Source organism: Marmota flaviventris, chromosome 4, assembly GCF_047511675.1.
Source record: "Marmota flaviventris isolate mMarFla1 chromosome 4, mMarFla1.hap1, whole genome shotgun sequence".
Classification (NCBI taxonomy): Eukaryota; Metazoa; Chordata; class Mammalia; order Rodentia; family Sciuridae; genus Marmota; species Marmota flaviventris.
Window position 1 is genome coordinate 126,982,980 of NC_092501.1, and position 17,076 is coordinate 127,000,055.

Consider the following 17,076-nt stretch of genomic DNA (forward strand, 5'->3'; position numbering starts at 1 on the left):
GCCCCTCATGACAATGATTATAATTCTAGGTTCAACAACATTTATTCTTTTTGAGTAGTCCTAAAGAGTTTCTGGACTTGATCTGATCTGACACTTGTTCTGATAAATAGGGATATTAAATAATCTAATTTGCATTTTCCCCCCTTTAAGACAAACTTCTAAATCCTCCATTCTTGTCCTTGTCCCAAGTGCAACTCTGTCAGGGTGTTGGTATGGCCTCAGGGTTATCTGGTCATACATAGTCTGTAAGGCACCATCCTTGGATAGGTGTGCTCAGTTATCCACCTGCCAGTTAGGCTCATTTTTGACTAAGCTGGAGGGATGAACAAAATTAAAAATAAATTTGGTAAAGGGATTGCATAGCTTCCCGCATGATATCTTACGCAATTTTTAAAAAAGAGCAATTCCATCCCCAGAATGCCCACACTCAACCATGTCTGACGCATGACACGCTCACGGTGGACCTTCACTAGCAGACCTGTGGAGGGAGTGATGAGTTTGCAGCACTAACTGTTCAACCGGATTTAGATGTATTTTGGATACTTGTCCTTCTTCCCTGTCTCATTCAATCTGCTTCCTGAGATCACCACATAATATTCTACACCAAAGACTTGGCTCTGCTCTTAGGGTCACCCTGACTAAGACAAGATGATCTGAATAATGGCATACGTTACTTTTCAATATCCGGAGTAGATGGAGGACAGGAAGTACAAGTCGTGCTGTCCGCTAGAACACAGAATAATACCATTTTAGATCTCATAATCTTAATTATAAATAAAAACTTAAATAACCTTGGCTCACTTTCAATAAAAAAATCTAGCTTTTAAAAAGTTCTCTGAATCACAGAGTTCTAAATCTATACGGGATTTTCAATGTTAACCCCTCAAGGAATTTTTTATCTCAAATAGAGGGAGCAATTATTCTTCAGGAAGGTGGGGGGATATTTAAAAGAGCAACTCAATATCTTATGGTAGCTATGAAATTGCCAAGGAGAGGCCAACTGTGAGAAAGTTCTATGGTAGAAATCATTTATGTTTGATATCTGACTCTTGGTCTCATATCTTGGAAGCCCTTAGATCATTGATAATTTGACTTATCTGTGAAAGTTCAAGTTATCATTTATTTGAAATCCATCCAGAGAAGTGAGAGTTGTGAATTTCAGAACAGTTTTTGTATATGAAACTGTGTGTAGGTTCATCAAAGTCTTGATGGACCCTTCAGTATTTATATAAACCTAGACCTGGAATAGACTCCTACTGAGATCATTGTCTGTAAGTCTTCCATTATACACTTGAGGAGAGAGAAACTATGGCTTGTCCAGGGTCAAAGTACAGTAGCAGCTTGGACCTAGGTTTCCTGTCTCAGAGGCTCCAACTGGGTAGGAAGACTTCTGGTACTGTAATGTCTCATGTAGACATACTGATGTCAAATATCAAAAGGGAAGTTAAGATTGGTGTTACACTATTAAGGGCCAGGGGAAGGAAACCATTTGCTTTTGCAAGCCACATGCAAAATAATTAGAAATTAACAAAGAAGTTTTGTCTTATTGCACTTACTGGTACAAATATCTATTGATCAGAAAACCTGAGAAAAAGCTTAGTAATATTATTACTGTTTCCAGTTGAGACAAATTTTCTTTTCAATACTGGGGAATTGAACCCAGGGTTTATTTGAATGCTAAACAAGTGCTCTACCACTGTGCTACATTCCCAGCCCATCTGAAATCTCAAAAATTACAAATGTTTCTTTTAATCATTATTGCTGATAAAGACTCAAAGTTTACATATAAAACAGTGTAAGTTAGGGAATATCTATCTGAAGGTAATTGTTTTTCTGATGGTCATTTGTCAGATCATAGGAAAACATTTCTTGTCCCTAGCTTTCTTTCTCACTTGTCTCTGTGGCACCTAAACTGTTTGCTTCTGGTTTCTGCTTTTAGGATTAAGACCACAGCAGATGGTTGAAGAGATGTCAATGATACATGTAGTTTGTCAGCTGTAATTACTTATTAGTACTCTAGCAGAGAGTAGAGGCCTGAGAAACAAGATATAGGATGGGCAGATGTTGATAGAAGCAATAAAAGAGTTCAATGAAGGGATCTCTGCATCATGGTGAGGGCAAAGTAGAAATAGAAAGTTTTCCAAAAATGTGAAGCATTTATAGGATAGAAGAAGTGACTGAATAATAATATTGTCTATTCCACAATTTTGTCTCAAATTCAGACTGATGGTTAATACTTGATGGAGGCTTTGGTGTTCTTTCCTTTTCAATAACAACCCATTTGTAATATTCACATACTCTTTTACAGGTTGTTAAACACTAGCAGCTCCATTCTAGAGATGATGTGATTGAGGTACAGGGATGTCAAGTGATGGCCTAAACTCAACCAATGAGTGGGGAAGCTAGGATAGCAACTTACATAATTTAGTTCGAAAAAGTGCTTTTCCCCTGTACCAAATGAGGTTGGGAAAAAAATTCATATGTTGGAGTCAGATGACACAGGCTTGAGCTTGCTAATTTTATTGTCAATCATGTGACTTTGGACATGTTACTAACTACTTCCAATGTCAGTTTTTCTCATCTGTGAAAAAAAGGGAACAATCCTACCTCGTAGGATGGTTGTGAAGAGTCCGTTAAGTAAAGCAAATGAAGCAATTAGCTCATTGCCTGGTGTATGGTAGGTACTCAACATATGGAGTTATGTCCAACTGGAAAAAATATTTCACATGCTTTTCCTACACTTAAAGGTGAAATAGTTTAATTTTACCTTTTTTGGTCTAATGATACTATATTTCTTTAGTTTCATTTCCATGAGAGAGAGGAAGAATGTATGAATGTGTATGTGTGTGGTTATGTACTTGTGCAAGGCATACCTGTGTGGCCTTGGGGCACACCAGTGGTCCTCCATGTTGTTGGGCTGTGTGGAACCAGACTGTTGATCAAACAGAAGCATTTGTTTTCTGTAGATCATTAGAAACTGAAATGTCATAAAGCTATGATCATAAAGCTAATCTAACCAGGTGGGTCCTCGTTCTTTGACATGACTGAGTTCCAGAAACACAGGTTATTTTATTCTGAAAAAAATCAGGAAGTGACTTGAAATTCCCGGCCAGATGACATGGAAGGTTTGGGGTAATTTCCTTTAGTAGACACTGCTACGGACACACACCACAAAATTGCATTCCTTTTTGAGTATACTTTATTTACAATTATTCATTCTTGAAATTGTTTGGAATCACCTTAATTAAAACCAGTACATAAAATAATCTTCACTGTATTTGTTACATATGGCACAGAATAATTTAACACTTTATAAATATGTTCCATTGATGCACAAATGAGAGACGCACCCTTTCCTAAAAGCAGTATGGGAACAGTTCAATTTGTCTACAGTAGCACTTCAAAAAATGACCATGAGATGGCGCTGTGGCCAAGTAGATTACGTATTTATTAAATCAAGTTTTCTCTAACTACTGCATTTAATTCCTTCCTTTTGAGTGTAGAAGAATTTATCATTCAACTTAAAGAAAATAAAGGTTTGTTACTCTGTTTTAACAATAATGGCTATGAGAGAATCCTTTCATCACTGATCCATAAATTGTTTGAGGACTGTTTCATTGGGGGTGAAGTATATATAAAAAGCCATAGTAGTCAGGAAGTCCCCAGACTGAACAAAGGACCCAAAGTTACCATTTAATTGAAAACCAATAAACTATGTACATAGACTATTCTTTTCACCACCCTCATAGAATCGTGCTAAAGTCTTTCCTCAAAAGTAGAGCAACTTCCAGTTAATTTAAAGGGCTATGCTTCTATTATGCTTTAGCTTCCTCTGATAGCAATGGAAGGTCATAGGAATATTAGAACATGATTTTACATTTAAATCGACATGACACAAACATGCACACATGTGTACATACTGAGTTTTTCCGTTGATTTTCTTTTCCTCCATATAAATATATAAATATTGAATAAAGTGCATGGGAACATGTCTGTACATATATACAGTTATATATTTGTCTATGTACACTTAAATAGATATTTTTGCAGGAAAAACATACACATTTATACTATATATGCAGTCAGAAGATATCTGTCAGGCAGTATGTTCATTCTGATCAAGATTGAATACATGGGGAAATCTGTAATCTTTACTATATAATGAAATGAGCAGAGTTATAAACTAAGGCAAAATACATTAGAGCACAGACTATATTTTCATCAGTTGGTATCATATGATCATTAAGAAGGAGTCTGGTTCAAATGCAACCTTGGTACTAGTGGCATATTATAAATGCTAGCATTAAAATAGTGAACTATCTTTCAACATATCTGGAAGGACAGCTCTAGTGCATTTCCAAATTATATAACAATATTTTCTACATTAATTTTCAAATCTGTAATTTTTTTCCAAAGACTTAGGGCAAAAGCTACTTAATATTCAATAGAAATGCTTCATCAGTGTAATCATAAATCCAACATTTATTCCAATAATCATGTGCAGTTTAAGTTAAAGCATTACAGTATGAAGCTGGATTAACTATAATTAATCTTTTTTCTCTCTTTAAATCATTTCTACCAAATATTATATTTGTCTGATTTTTACTAGAGACTCTAGTGTCAGTAATAGTAAGATAATTGTGATTTTAGAGAGACAGGACAAAAATTCTGTTCAATACTTTGGTAGTCATAAATTAAGTCCAGATTGAGGTGTACCTTTCTATATTAATTACAGTGTTTGATCTCAGCTGATATACGCCCCCTTCTTTGTTTGCTTGACATTTATTGGTAACCAATCAGAAAAACTAACTGAGAAAACTGCCCTCACAGTTGTAACACACCTGTTCCTGAACCAGATAAAGAGGAAATAAATTGAACTAATTCTCAGAATGAGTTTGATATTTTTTTAACAAGGACCATTTCAGTTTAGTCATTTGTCTTAAGGGAAGGATTTTGTTTTAATGATTTTTATGTCCCTAGTATCTAGAAAATTGCCCCCACCCATGAGAATACACTCAATAGATGGTTGTAGAACCAAGCTGAGCAGTTTTAATAAATAGTGTAAATTGATTCATCTGAAAGCATCAATTTACCTGATAAGTGCCAACAGGAAAATCACCAGCTTTTCACATATTTGTCCTAAGACCCTACTACTGTTAACAACCAGAAACCTAAGTTTATTACTCAACCTTGACACCATTACATCGATATTCTGTTTGCTGCCCAAAGGTGCGCATGCATGGTGCAGTCATTTCACAGCGAGTTACCAGACACCTGTGCGGTACGGTTTTAAAGAAGCAAATTCTAGAATGTTTTTGGTAATGTGAAATTATCCTTTTGATAGCTTACCTATCAAATACTAATACAGAAGAACAAATACTAAACAAGACCACACTGGAAATTCAGAGTACAGTACAAGAAGTAGAAGAGAAAGCAGCAATTGGTATTCAGTAACACTTAAAATCTTTTCACTTCTGAGAAGAATGAACTTGGAATGCAGCAAATACCAGCAATCTTGTGACTACTTCACAATGGCATCTATGAGAAAGCAGGAATGAAAAAATGTTGTCAAGTATTTCATTTAATTATCTTAGCAGTACAGACTTCACAACACTGTCGTTAGTGTCTTTTTGTTTTCCTTTCAAAATGTATGTCATGGTAAATTTTATATTTTTTCTTTATTGAAGAGGCCATTATAGTCAACAAAACTTCCACTATTTATAGCTATTTTTATTTACAGCAGTAGGTAAACCAACTGAATCCCATTAGTGGCAAGGTTTCCATTCAGTAATAGAAGTTAATCTTGATTTATTTAGGACCTCATTATAATTGTACAATAAAAGCTTATTTAAAGACATCATTTATAACATTAAAAGGATCATCAAGCTCACAGCTGAAATGCTGTCAGAACATGTTTCAAGTGCACATCTTGCGGCAAGGAACCCTGCTTTTCATTGACAGAATACAACTAAGGGCCCTATAGTTACTATGGGTTCCACTAGAGCGACCTATTTTTTTTTTTTTTTCCAGCCTCCCTTACTTTTTGTTTCTCCAGAGAGGTGAAAACTTGTTTGCTGTGCCCTCCACGGTTGCCATGGCAACCAGCCTATCACACGCAGCTAACCTTTTCGTTCACCGTGTCCACACTGTCTGTGCAAGCATCTTCCGGAGGGGGTCCTTGTCCTAGAGCAACCATGGAGCAGTCATTCTCTGTCGCCTTGGCATCTTTCTTGGGATCCTTCTTTTGTCCCATTTGGAGTTGACTAGACTTGTAAGCCAAGGCCGGAATAGTGTTCACTAAAATCAACTGCAACGGTTTTTTGTTTTCCTTGTACTGACACTGAATGTAGCGCGAAAACGCGGACCTGTAGGTCTTATTGAAGAGCGTGTAGACCAGCGGGTTGACGGCCGAGGAGAGGTAACCGATCCAGACGAACACGTTGAGCAGGGCTCCGATGACATCCTCGTTGCACGACTCCTTGCAGATGACAGCCATGATGTTCGTGATGAAGAAAGGGCACCACATCACCACGAACAGGAAGAACACGATGCCCAGCACCTTGCACGCTTTCTGCTCGTTGCTGATGGACTGCATCGTCCTCCTGCCGGCGAAGGACCCTGGCTCCCGGTGGATGGATCGCTGGAAGAGCTTTTCCGAAGACAGGGAGCTCTGGGGGAGGAAGCTGAAAGAAGAGAGTTTGGACCGTGTACCTGGCTCGCTCACGCACAAAGTAGCTTCTTTCTGGAGTGACTTGATAGTTAGAAAGTAGGTGATCACCATGATGGTTAAGGGAATGAAAAAGGACACAAAAGAGCCGATCAGGACAAAGTTGTCGTCAGCGAGTAAGCAGCTCCCCTGCTTAAAGACCTTGGAGTCATCCTGCAGCCCAAAGACTGGTATTGGCATGGATATACCTGGAGCAGGACAGAAAATGAAACGGGATCACTAAGGAACCCAGTGCACAAAGGCAAGAACAATGCCACATAAAGTGGCTCTTCAAGGGACTTTATACCAACCTTGTTGGAACCTTAACATACAAATGAGAATTTAGATTGCCTTTGGACTTACCTGTTTTATGAATACATACATATTATACAGTTCCGTGTATGTTGTCATGCCTTGTATAGTCTTTTACTTACAAAGAATATAATAAATCTAGCATTAATTTTTAATGTCATATTTTTCTGATTATAATTTAACTTACTAATTGTAGAAGTACACACATAAGCAAAGAAAACACAAAAATGACCAACAACACCATCATCCTTAGATAATCATGATTCATAATTCGATGCTGCTTATTTAAAAATATATAGACACACATCCATGTGCGCACATTTAACAATGATTAGGATTGTAGGTCATATTCTGTAACTTTTTCCATATAACAATGTCATGAGCATCACTTATATATAAAAATAGTTTTTTAAAATTAAAAACATAGAAAATTGTCCTTCCAGCAAATTTGAAAAATTCGAAAAAGTAACAAAGAATAATAAAACAAATATGCATTCTCACTGGCCAGGGATAACCATAATTTACATTTCTTCTTCCATTCACATATACATATGTGTGTGTGTGTGTGTGTGTGTGTGTATGTGTATATATATATATATATATATATATATATATATATATATATATATATATAAAATGTATGTATATATGCACTACTGTATTACAATTTTGGGTCTTATTCCATTGAAAATTAAATCATAAAGTTGCACATATTTTAAGTATCTTTGGAAAATACAACTAATATTGATTTAAACTAATCCTATCTTTGAAGTAAGTCTGACATCATATCATTTAATATGCAGATATTTATTATGTTAGATCTAAAATCTAAGTGCTTTTAGAAAAAACCTAACATTATCACAATACCATTCTCACCTCTAAATAGAAAGGTAATACTTCCTTAATATCATTAAATTTGCAGTTAGTGTTCAAATTTGCCACTAAAGTCATCATATATTTTGGTGATAGAGCATTCATAAGGGTAGATTACAATAGCAAAGGCAGCACCAGATTTTTATTTATTGACTATTTCAGAGTTAGGTACAGAATGTGACAATACCTAGGAGCATGAGCTTATAGTCATGCTCTGTCACTCAAATGTGGGGGATCTATAGAGCTCCCCTAGGCCCAGGGCTCAGGTTTGGGGGGGGGAGCAGAAATGAGGAACTCTGATCCTTGCTAATTTCTCTCCATGATGACAGGACCCTCTCCATGAAGGGAGATTTGACTGACCATGTTGTACATCCTGTCCTCTTTCTGAAACTTGGGAGATGCCAGGGAGGTTGTCTCTGCTGAGGTCTGTCTCTGCTTATGGAGCTGGCCTGGGACCGGCCAAGGCAACCATGAGATGGCTTATTCTTTCTCCCATAAAGGAAGATGCAGGGATATGGGAGAGGAGAGGAAACCTTGCCACTAATGGGATTCAGTTGGTTTACCTACTGCTGTAAATAAAAATAGCTATAAATAGTGGAAGTTTTGTTGACTATAATGGCCTCTTCAATAAAGAAAAAATATAAAATTTACCATGACATACATTTTGAAAGGAAAACAAAAAGACACTAACGACAGTGTTGTGAAGTCTGTACTGCTAAGATAATTAAATGAAATACTTGACAACATTTTTTCATTCCTGCTTTCTCATAGATGCCATTGTGAAGTAGTCACAAGATTGCTGGTATTTGCTGCATTCCAAGTTCATTCTTCTCAGAAGTGAAAAGATTTTAAGTATTACTGAATACCAATTGCTGCTTTCTCTTCTACTTCTTGTACTGTACTCTGAATTTCCAGTGTGGTCTTGTTTAGTATTTGTTCTTCTGTATTAGTATTTGATAGGTAAGCTATCAAAAGGATAATTTCACATTACCAAAAACATTCTAGAATTTGCTTCTTTAAAACCGTACCGCACAGGTATCTGGTAACTCGCTGTGAAATGACTGCACCATGCATGCGCACCTTTGGGCAGCAAACAGAATATCGATGTAATGGTATCAAGGTTGAGTAATAAACTTAGGTTTCTGGTTGTTAACAGTAGTAGGGTCTTAGGACAAATATGTGAAAAGCTGGTTATTTTTGAAACAACGGTTAACCATATAACTTAGTTCAAGGTTGCTTCTTTTGCAAAAGGGCAGACAGTACAGGGACTACTTGGGAGGAAGGATAAGAAAAGGTCTCCTTCTCATTCCTGCCCATATTGTAAGCTCCCTAAAGCTGTAAAACAGAGAGAGTCCTGCTATCATTCTGACCCCTCTGTAGCCTAAGATGTGATCTCAGGCTAGTCAAGAATGCTGGTTCATTCCAGAGTCAGTGGCCACTACTTGACTCTTGCCACCCATGGGGAAAAAGTCCATTTGAGGACATGTAATAGGACTTCTGCTTATTCAGAAAGGTTCAGCTCCATCCAACCACAGGTGTGACCATCCCAACCTCATATAGCCCCACCCTGGCTGTTCTGGCAGGAGGGAACATTAGCATGAGCTTGTGCAATGTCTAACACAAATCTTTCTTGGTGCCATTTACCGTTATTGTCACAGACTTCAATGATAATATCTGCCACTTGTCTCCACAAGGCCATTCCATAATTCTTGGAAGGTGGTGATAAATGATCAGAACTGTCCTTAAGAACACTTATTGTGGCTAATGACTCATCCTGTCCTTTACTTTTCTCTGTGTCTGAACTGCTATCAGGAACATTCTGTGGGCCAAGAGTTGTGGCTCTAAGGGGAACATTTTCGGAGACCCACTAGTCTTTCTTAAACCTCTTCATCATAAAAGCTAAAATATGATTTCTATGAAGAGTGTATTTTCTTCCAATGTTTGAACATACATCTGTGAAAGATGTTTCCTGTATCATCCACAGACTTCTTAGTTTGGTTGCCTACTCAGTAGACCAGATGTGTTGGACATCCATTTGAAACAGCCCTGGATTTGAGTCCTGGCTGTGGCTCTGGGTTCCTGGACTGGCATTTCATCTCTGCTCAGTTCCTCATCTATGATATGAAGTTGGTACCAGCATGCTTTCACAGATATGACAAGGATAAGATGTATCAAGTATGCAGAGCACCCAGGGTGGTGCCTCATCCAAAGGGGATGTTCTACCAATGGTACACAAACATGGGAGTAGTTTTCTCTGCAGAATGATCATATTTATAAAAGTACGTGGATATTATTTTTTTCTAATTGATTTTAATTAGTTTATATACAATAGACTTTAGAGTATAGATCTTCTTTTTTTTAATTTTTAATATTTATTTATTTATTTAGTTCTCGGCAGACACATCTTTGTTTGTATGTGGTGCTGAGGATTGAACCCGGGCCGCACGCATGACAGGCAAGTGCGCTACTGCTTGAGCCACATCCCCAGCCCCTAGTATAGATCTTCTTAAGCCAAAAAAGGAGTTATGGTGACTAGCTATGTAGTTAATAATGATGTGATTATTAGCTTCTGCCAGGGTGATATTGGGTCTCAATCAATTTTAATTTGGTACAACTAGAACTGTTGATTACTTTTCTAAAATGATGAATCACAGCCATTACTATCAGTCATGATATACATAAACAAAACACCAACTGTCAAAAAAGGTGTATGATTTTTGTTATTAAGTTCTTGGTTGTTCATTTTCTTAATTAATACAAAGGAAGTTACTATTTTGAGAGCCTTTGTTCTATTTGTTTATAATCTGATAATTTATAAATGTCAGTTTTCAATTAACCAGAATGTAGGATTATGTAAAATGCCAAATTCTTTAATCATTTGGAGTTTAGAACTGAATCAGTCCTTTGTTTGAGAAAACACACAGACACACACACACACACACACACACACACACACCTTTTCAGAATGGCTCAGTTTCTGCATCCAGATTGAGAAAGGGGTAAAGGAGCCATTTGCACTGATGGAGAGATTCCCTCTCTTAGATGCCCAACATAAAGAACCACTCTGAAAGGCTGTGGTGAGAGGTTGGGGTTGTTCTATGTCTGAAAGGGATACCTTGCTGTAGAGGGGAAAATCAAACCCATGGGTCTTTAAATGGCCCATTCCTCCTCCCACCTAACAGAAATATCCGAAACACTCTCATATATCATTGTTTTTCAAGTCCTCATTCACAGTAAGTAAATGTCAAGGTTTGATAAAAACAGTAGCCAGAAACTTAAAACAATCCTCTATAAAGAGGGGAAGAAATTTTATGTCAAAGAACTTAGATGGGCTTGGTGGGTCTAATCAGCAGATCAAAAACACAGTCCTACCAAGAGAGATGAAGACACTGGCTGATATCCAGGATTATGGTCACAGTCATCTCTAGGGCATTAATTTTCTGGCTGCTTTGTTTGATAATAACTGCGTTTGGAGACCTGACGTGTCCTCTCACTTGAAATTTCTGCATATGAAGCATTTTCTTTTATGAACAGACAGACAGTAGCTTGAACTACGTGACTCTGCATTTTGCCGGATGCATTTTTTTCCTGAGGAGTGGAAACAGCAATCAAAATTCACTATTAGTACTGGATTTTCCATGCACATTTTTATTTTTTTCCATTAAAACTCAGACAATGAAATGAATGGGAAACAACTGACACTTCAGAGAGCAAAGGCTTTGATGGGTGCCCTTTTTTTTGTTTTTGTTTTTAACCAAAGCCCTGCTGACTCTTTGTACCTCTAACTAACATCTTAGCACAGGCTGGATAAAAGGATCTGAACTGAACACTGGCTGTGAAAGATTGGCTTTATTCTTAAAAAAAGGGGGGGGGGGCTTTTTAGTTATAGATGGACATAATACTTTTATTTATTTATTTATTTATTTTTATGTGGTACTGAGGATCGAACCCAGTGTCTCACACATGCTAGGCAAGTGCTCTACCACTGAGCCACAACCCCTTGGGCTTTATGCTTAATCCTGGGCTTTTACGCTTTAATATCATAGGAAAGATGGTACTTATGTGACAAGGTTCTTTCCTTAGGGAACAAACAGGGTGCTTTAGCTGGTAGCAAGTTCCCACAGAGAACAGGACAAGGAGAACCCTATGGGCCTTGGGTGGAGTAGGTAATGGAGGGAAAAGAAAAAAAAAAAGCTCAAATTTTGGTCCAGAGGTTTTAATTCCCTTGAAACTGATACCTTTTCTTTGCATTTTAACACATGCTGAAATTTTAAAAGATATCCAAAGGGATTTACTAGCAGTTTGACAGACAGCATCACAAGTGAACACTGCAGGATAATCCTCATACTGACAGGAAAGAGGAAATGAATAGATAGGGTAACCGGGACTGGGACTCACTGTCTTTCCAAAGGTGTAATAATGCTCTTGCTAAATTCCTTCAAATCTATGGTCCTTTGACAAGAGAGATGCACATGAAACCAAGGGCTAGATAGGTATGTCAGTTACCCAAGAAATTGTATGTTTCCTCTTTGATTAATTCCGAATAGCTCTAATATTAAACCACAACATTTCAAGGTACTTTCATGTATATTCACTAACTCCACATTTTAAAAAATAAAATTGTAAAAACATTACCTACACTTCAGTGATTCTCTGAACCTTAATTCTTTTTTTCTTCGTTCTTTAATCTCAAAGTGAAAATTTCCTCCAGGGAAGAATTATTCTTTGAGGCCAGGCAGATAGTTTAAAAATGAAATCCTTCCAATCGACACTTAGATTCTTTCATAAAACAGCCGTTATTCCCAAATTGTTTGCATTTTGAAATCACCTTGGAAGATTTTAAAAACTCTATTGCCTGGGCCTCATTCGGAGAGGTTCTGATGTTAATATTTTAAAGAATATAAATGCCAAGGCCCTCTTTAGACATTAAAGCAAAAGCCACTCAGTGATCCCTGAAGTCTAAGCTACCATGCATGCAGAAGCTGGTGGCCTAACTGCCCCCATCATAGTCCCTATAATAGGTTGCTGGTAAGGTGGCCTCTGGCTCTTCTGATTCTTATTCCTTTCCTGTTCTATGTTCTTTAATGGAAAGGTAAAGAGAATAAATTCCAATTTGCAGGTGTGGTTTGCCAGCTGTCACTGAAGCACTTAGAAGCCCATGGGCATCTCTTTTGTCCCAGGGCAGATTTACTTCCATTCACCATTACTCTGCTGACAAGATGTTATAAAAACCAAACAGAATTTGAATCATATGATGTAACTGGAACAAATTATCACTGTAGCCTTGCTTTGCTGGTGGAATTACAAGTAATAAAGTAACTTCGGTGGATATGCTAATTAGCTTGATTGGATCATCCCACATTATATACATATATCAAAACAACCTCACATCAACCCTACAAATTTATACAGTTATGATTTGCCAATCAAAATAATATAACAAAAATAAAATTCTTCATCAACTTATCATTCATTGCATCTTTTAAAAAATAAGTATGTATTATACTATCTACCAGCAACCAGCATTCATTCCTTGACTGCATGTTTAGTAATGTGCTCATGAGAAAAACTTTACTTAGAAAAAAAAATTATCCCTACCCCACGTTATTGAAACTTTCCTTGAAAATATTAAAATTGTTTCTCCCGTTTGAATTAAGAGGCAGATTTTGGAGTGTTTCTTTCTGAAAGTGTGGAAAATGAGTTTTGCATTTGATGTATCTCAATGTAGAGATTCTGGTTCACAAAAGCATGTGGAGAAACAGTCAATTATCTGGAAAGTTAGGGTGTAGCAGGACTCTCCATAATCCAGATTCTCAGGCAGTCCATTCTTCTAGATGCTTCTCTTGCACACGGCATCCTAAAGCACCACATTTACCATATTACAGTACAGAGAATCTATGGTGTCCCCAGTGCTCAAGCAATTACTAACTCTTCAGCTCACCCTGGGAGGTCTTTGTAGTTTGGTCTTAATTTTCTCAATTTTTGATATGATCACATGGTGTTCTCTCTCTGTCTTACACTATGCAGAAGAATATGATGCATGGCTTAATTTCTTTTCTTTTTTTTAAAGAGAGAGAGAGAGAGAGAGAGAGAGAGAGAGAGAGAGAGAGAGGCATGGCTTAATTTCTGAGTTCATAGTATAGTGTGATTTGAGAAACTCCCAAGACCTGTCTCTTCTCCTGTGTGTCTTCTCCCATTGGTGTGCTTGGTACACTGCAATGTCCCACTACTAGAGTGAACAGTCCCATTTTGTGTACCTACAATACCTTGAGGGTTGACAATTAACTGGAGTTCTGTAGCAGTGGCACAGAAATGCATAGCAGAGAAGAGTTCTGAGGTTGTTGGGCCTTGGAAAGAAAGCTGTCATAGGAAAGAGGACAGAGAGAGCAGCTTTTGGTGTAGGGGGAGGTGGGTGCTGTGACATGCTACGTTGTTCCTAAAAGCATGGAGCATCATAGGGAAAGGGGCACTGTAAATGGTAACCAGGTGTTACAGAGACTTCTCAATTTCTTCTCTCAAATGCCTTACAAACTAGTAGGGGTTCCAGAATTTCTATGTAGTAGGGGCTTGGGGGTGGCAGTTGGTTGGGCATTGGGGAGCAGGACAAACTGTCTTGTGACTACATTTGCATAGAAAGCACATTTTCCCCTTTACTTTGGGTGTATGATTGTTATATTTTCAAACTGTATCTCACATTTCTTTCAAAACATACCTCAAGGTACATCCCCTGTGTGAAGACTTCCCCAAATAATTTCTTTCTATAATAAGAACTCATTTTCTGACTCTATATTCCTTTGTCACCTCCTTAATCATTTATGCTGTATTGGTTTATACTTCCAATATCTTAGCATTTTTTCTCTAGAAATGTCACTAGACTCATGAGACAATAATCTTATCAGTGGCAGGGATATCTTTTCTTTTACTTATTACAAGCTACCTCAGTATCTAATGGGGTTCTACTCATACCAGGGACTTAGTAAATATTTGTGGGACTGAGGAGTAAACAAAGGAGAGGAAAGAGAGGGTTGGACATTATCATACATTTTATAGACACAGCTTGAAATTACCAAATAAACTTTATAAAGCTTCCGTCATTTTTTTTTTTTTTTTTTTTTGGCTAGGAAAACACAGTAAATGAGGAAGTTGAGTAGTCTCATGATGTAAAAAAAAAAAAAAAAGAAAAAAAGAAAATGGATATTTATATGATGCAGAATCTGCATACTCTTCTGAGAGAGTTACCCATAGGATTAGCCAGCGTGGGAGCTGATTAGTCGACAGTTAAAATCGCAAAGGAGAAGATGGCTTAAAACAGTGCAGAGCAGGAAACCTGAGTTTATTCCTGTAGATTCTGATTTACAACCTGGAGCCAGGTGTGTTATGCTCCTCCCAGCTCTTTTTCAGGTAAATTAAACAAGTATTAGAAAACTAGATCATCATATCGTGGTAAAAGCACAAAATTTATAATCATAAGATCTAAGTTTGTCTCTTCCTATTAATGATTAGTCAGGTGACCCCAGGCTGCTTGATTTTTAAAGTCCCTACATATAAGGTGGAGATAATAAAAAGATAATAAAAAGGGAAGCCCCTGAATTTACATGCAGATCTTTGGTGAGAGAAGAGTGACATAATGGGCTTGAATTAGTTTGTGAACTCCTAAGATTTATTTAGATGACAGATTGTAATTTACTTAAAGCTATGTAGGATTCTGTAGGTAATCCAAAAGAACTTTGAGGAGCTTTGGAAAGCCTGAGATTTTATAGAGAATATGAAATATACACATGTGATTTATTAAGGCAGCAGTGCACGGAGGACTCATACCACGAAGCAAAAGAGATGACATGGATAAATGCTCCCATCTTATATTAGTATATCCCTGGGAAAGTCATGTAGGAGACTGAGCTGAGCTGGCCTTGTGGGTGAATAGAATCTGGATGGGAGTCAGGACCAAGGCAAGGAGCCAGCAGAGATCTGTGTATTCTGGCTGTGGTGCACCTGGCATCCCTGGGGCTGAGGTAGTCAGCTCTTTGCTATGCAGTATATGTTGCTTGCTGCTTATCAGAGGCATGGAGCAGGTCCTCTATCTGTGACAGCAATCAGTTTTGGTCACTTGTCCATTAATCAAAAACTTTAAGAGCCTCCTTTGTGCAAGGTGCTTAAGGATATTGAGAAGAAGAAGGTTCTTGAATCTACAACCAGTTGCTTTATAATCCAAGACCTTTCACTGCTACTGATTAATTCTTTGATCCAAAAAGAGACTAAGGAGAGAAAGGGTACAGAGAAGAAAGCAGGAAAACTAGGTTTAACACTGGCATCAAATTCATAAAAAAAAAAAGGATGCATTCAAGTAAATCTGCCTTTACCCTGGATTTTGTTGGCACGTGTACTATAATGTAGGACAGCAGTTCTGAAACATTTGGTCTCAGGACTCCTTTAAAAATTATTGAGGATTTCAAAGAGTTTTCATTTCTGTGGGTTTTATCAGTATCTATTGAATTAGAAATTTAAACAGAACATTTAAAAATAGTTGTTTATCAGTTCATCTAAAATAATAGTGATAAGCCCATTCCATGGTAGCATATTTTTATAAAAATGTTTTAATGTATTTTCTAAAATTAATACAAAGTGGCGCTGTTTTGTAGTTGAAAATCTCTTTAATGTCTGGCTTCATACAAAAAAAAAAAAGGACAGCAGATCTGTATAGCTGCTGCTGCTTCAGTTAATTGTGTTATCATACACCAACGTATCTGAAAATCTTCACTTCACTCTAGTAAAAGAATGAGGGAGAAAGGCAAATAACTTCTTATTATTTTGAAAATAGTCTTGACCACCTGGATCAGGGATCTCAGGCACCTGCAGAACACACTTTGAAATGTCACTGATAAGGAGAGAAAAGCCATGGCTGGGGTGTAGCTCAGAGGTAGAGTGCTTGATGAGCATGCATTAGACCCTGGGTTCCATTCCCAGCACCAAAAATAATAAATAAAATAAAAAGTCAGAAAAGACAAATTTGAATCCCTTTTGACTTTATGCAAGCCACTTAATCTCTCTCAGTTTTTCCCTGCAAAATTGAGATTATTTAAAGTTTTTCCTTCAATGATTACTAAGAGGAATATAAATGACAGTTGCGGTAAATGTAGTATTACCTAATAGCTGACAAAGAGAAGACTGTTTCAGCCTTCCTTAAT

At 37.3% G+C, this 17,076-nt stretch overlaps 1 protein-coding gene across 1 annotated transcript in view; it reads right to left on the reverse strand.

The window, feature by feature from the left end:
- Nucleotides 1-6,109: 6,109 nt before the first annotated feature.
- Nucleotides 6,110-17,076, reverse strand: part of Htr2a (5-hydroxytryptamine receptor 2A) — a 57,002-nt gene continuing 46,035 nt past the window's right edge. Inside the window, exon 3 of the mRNA XM_027928951.2 lies at nucleotides 6,110-6,915. Within this exon, the coding sequence (XP_027784752.1) occupies nucleotides 6,110-6,915 (806 nt within the window). The remainder of the gene's footprint in view (nucleotides 6,916-17,076) is intronic.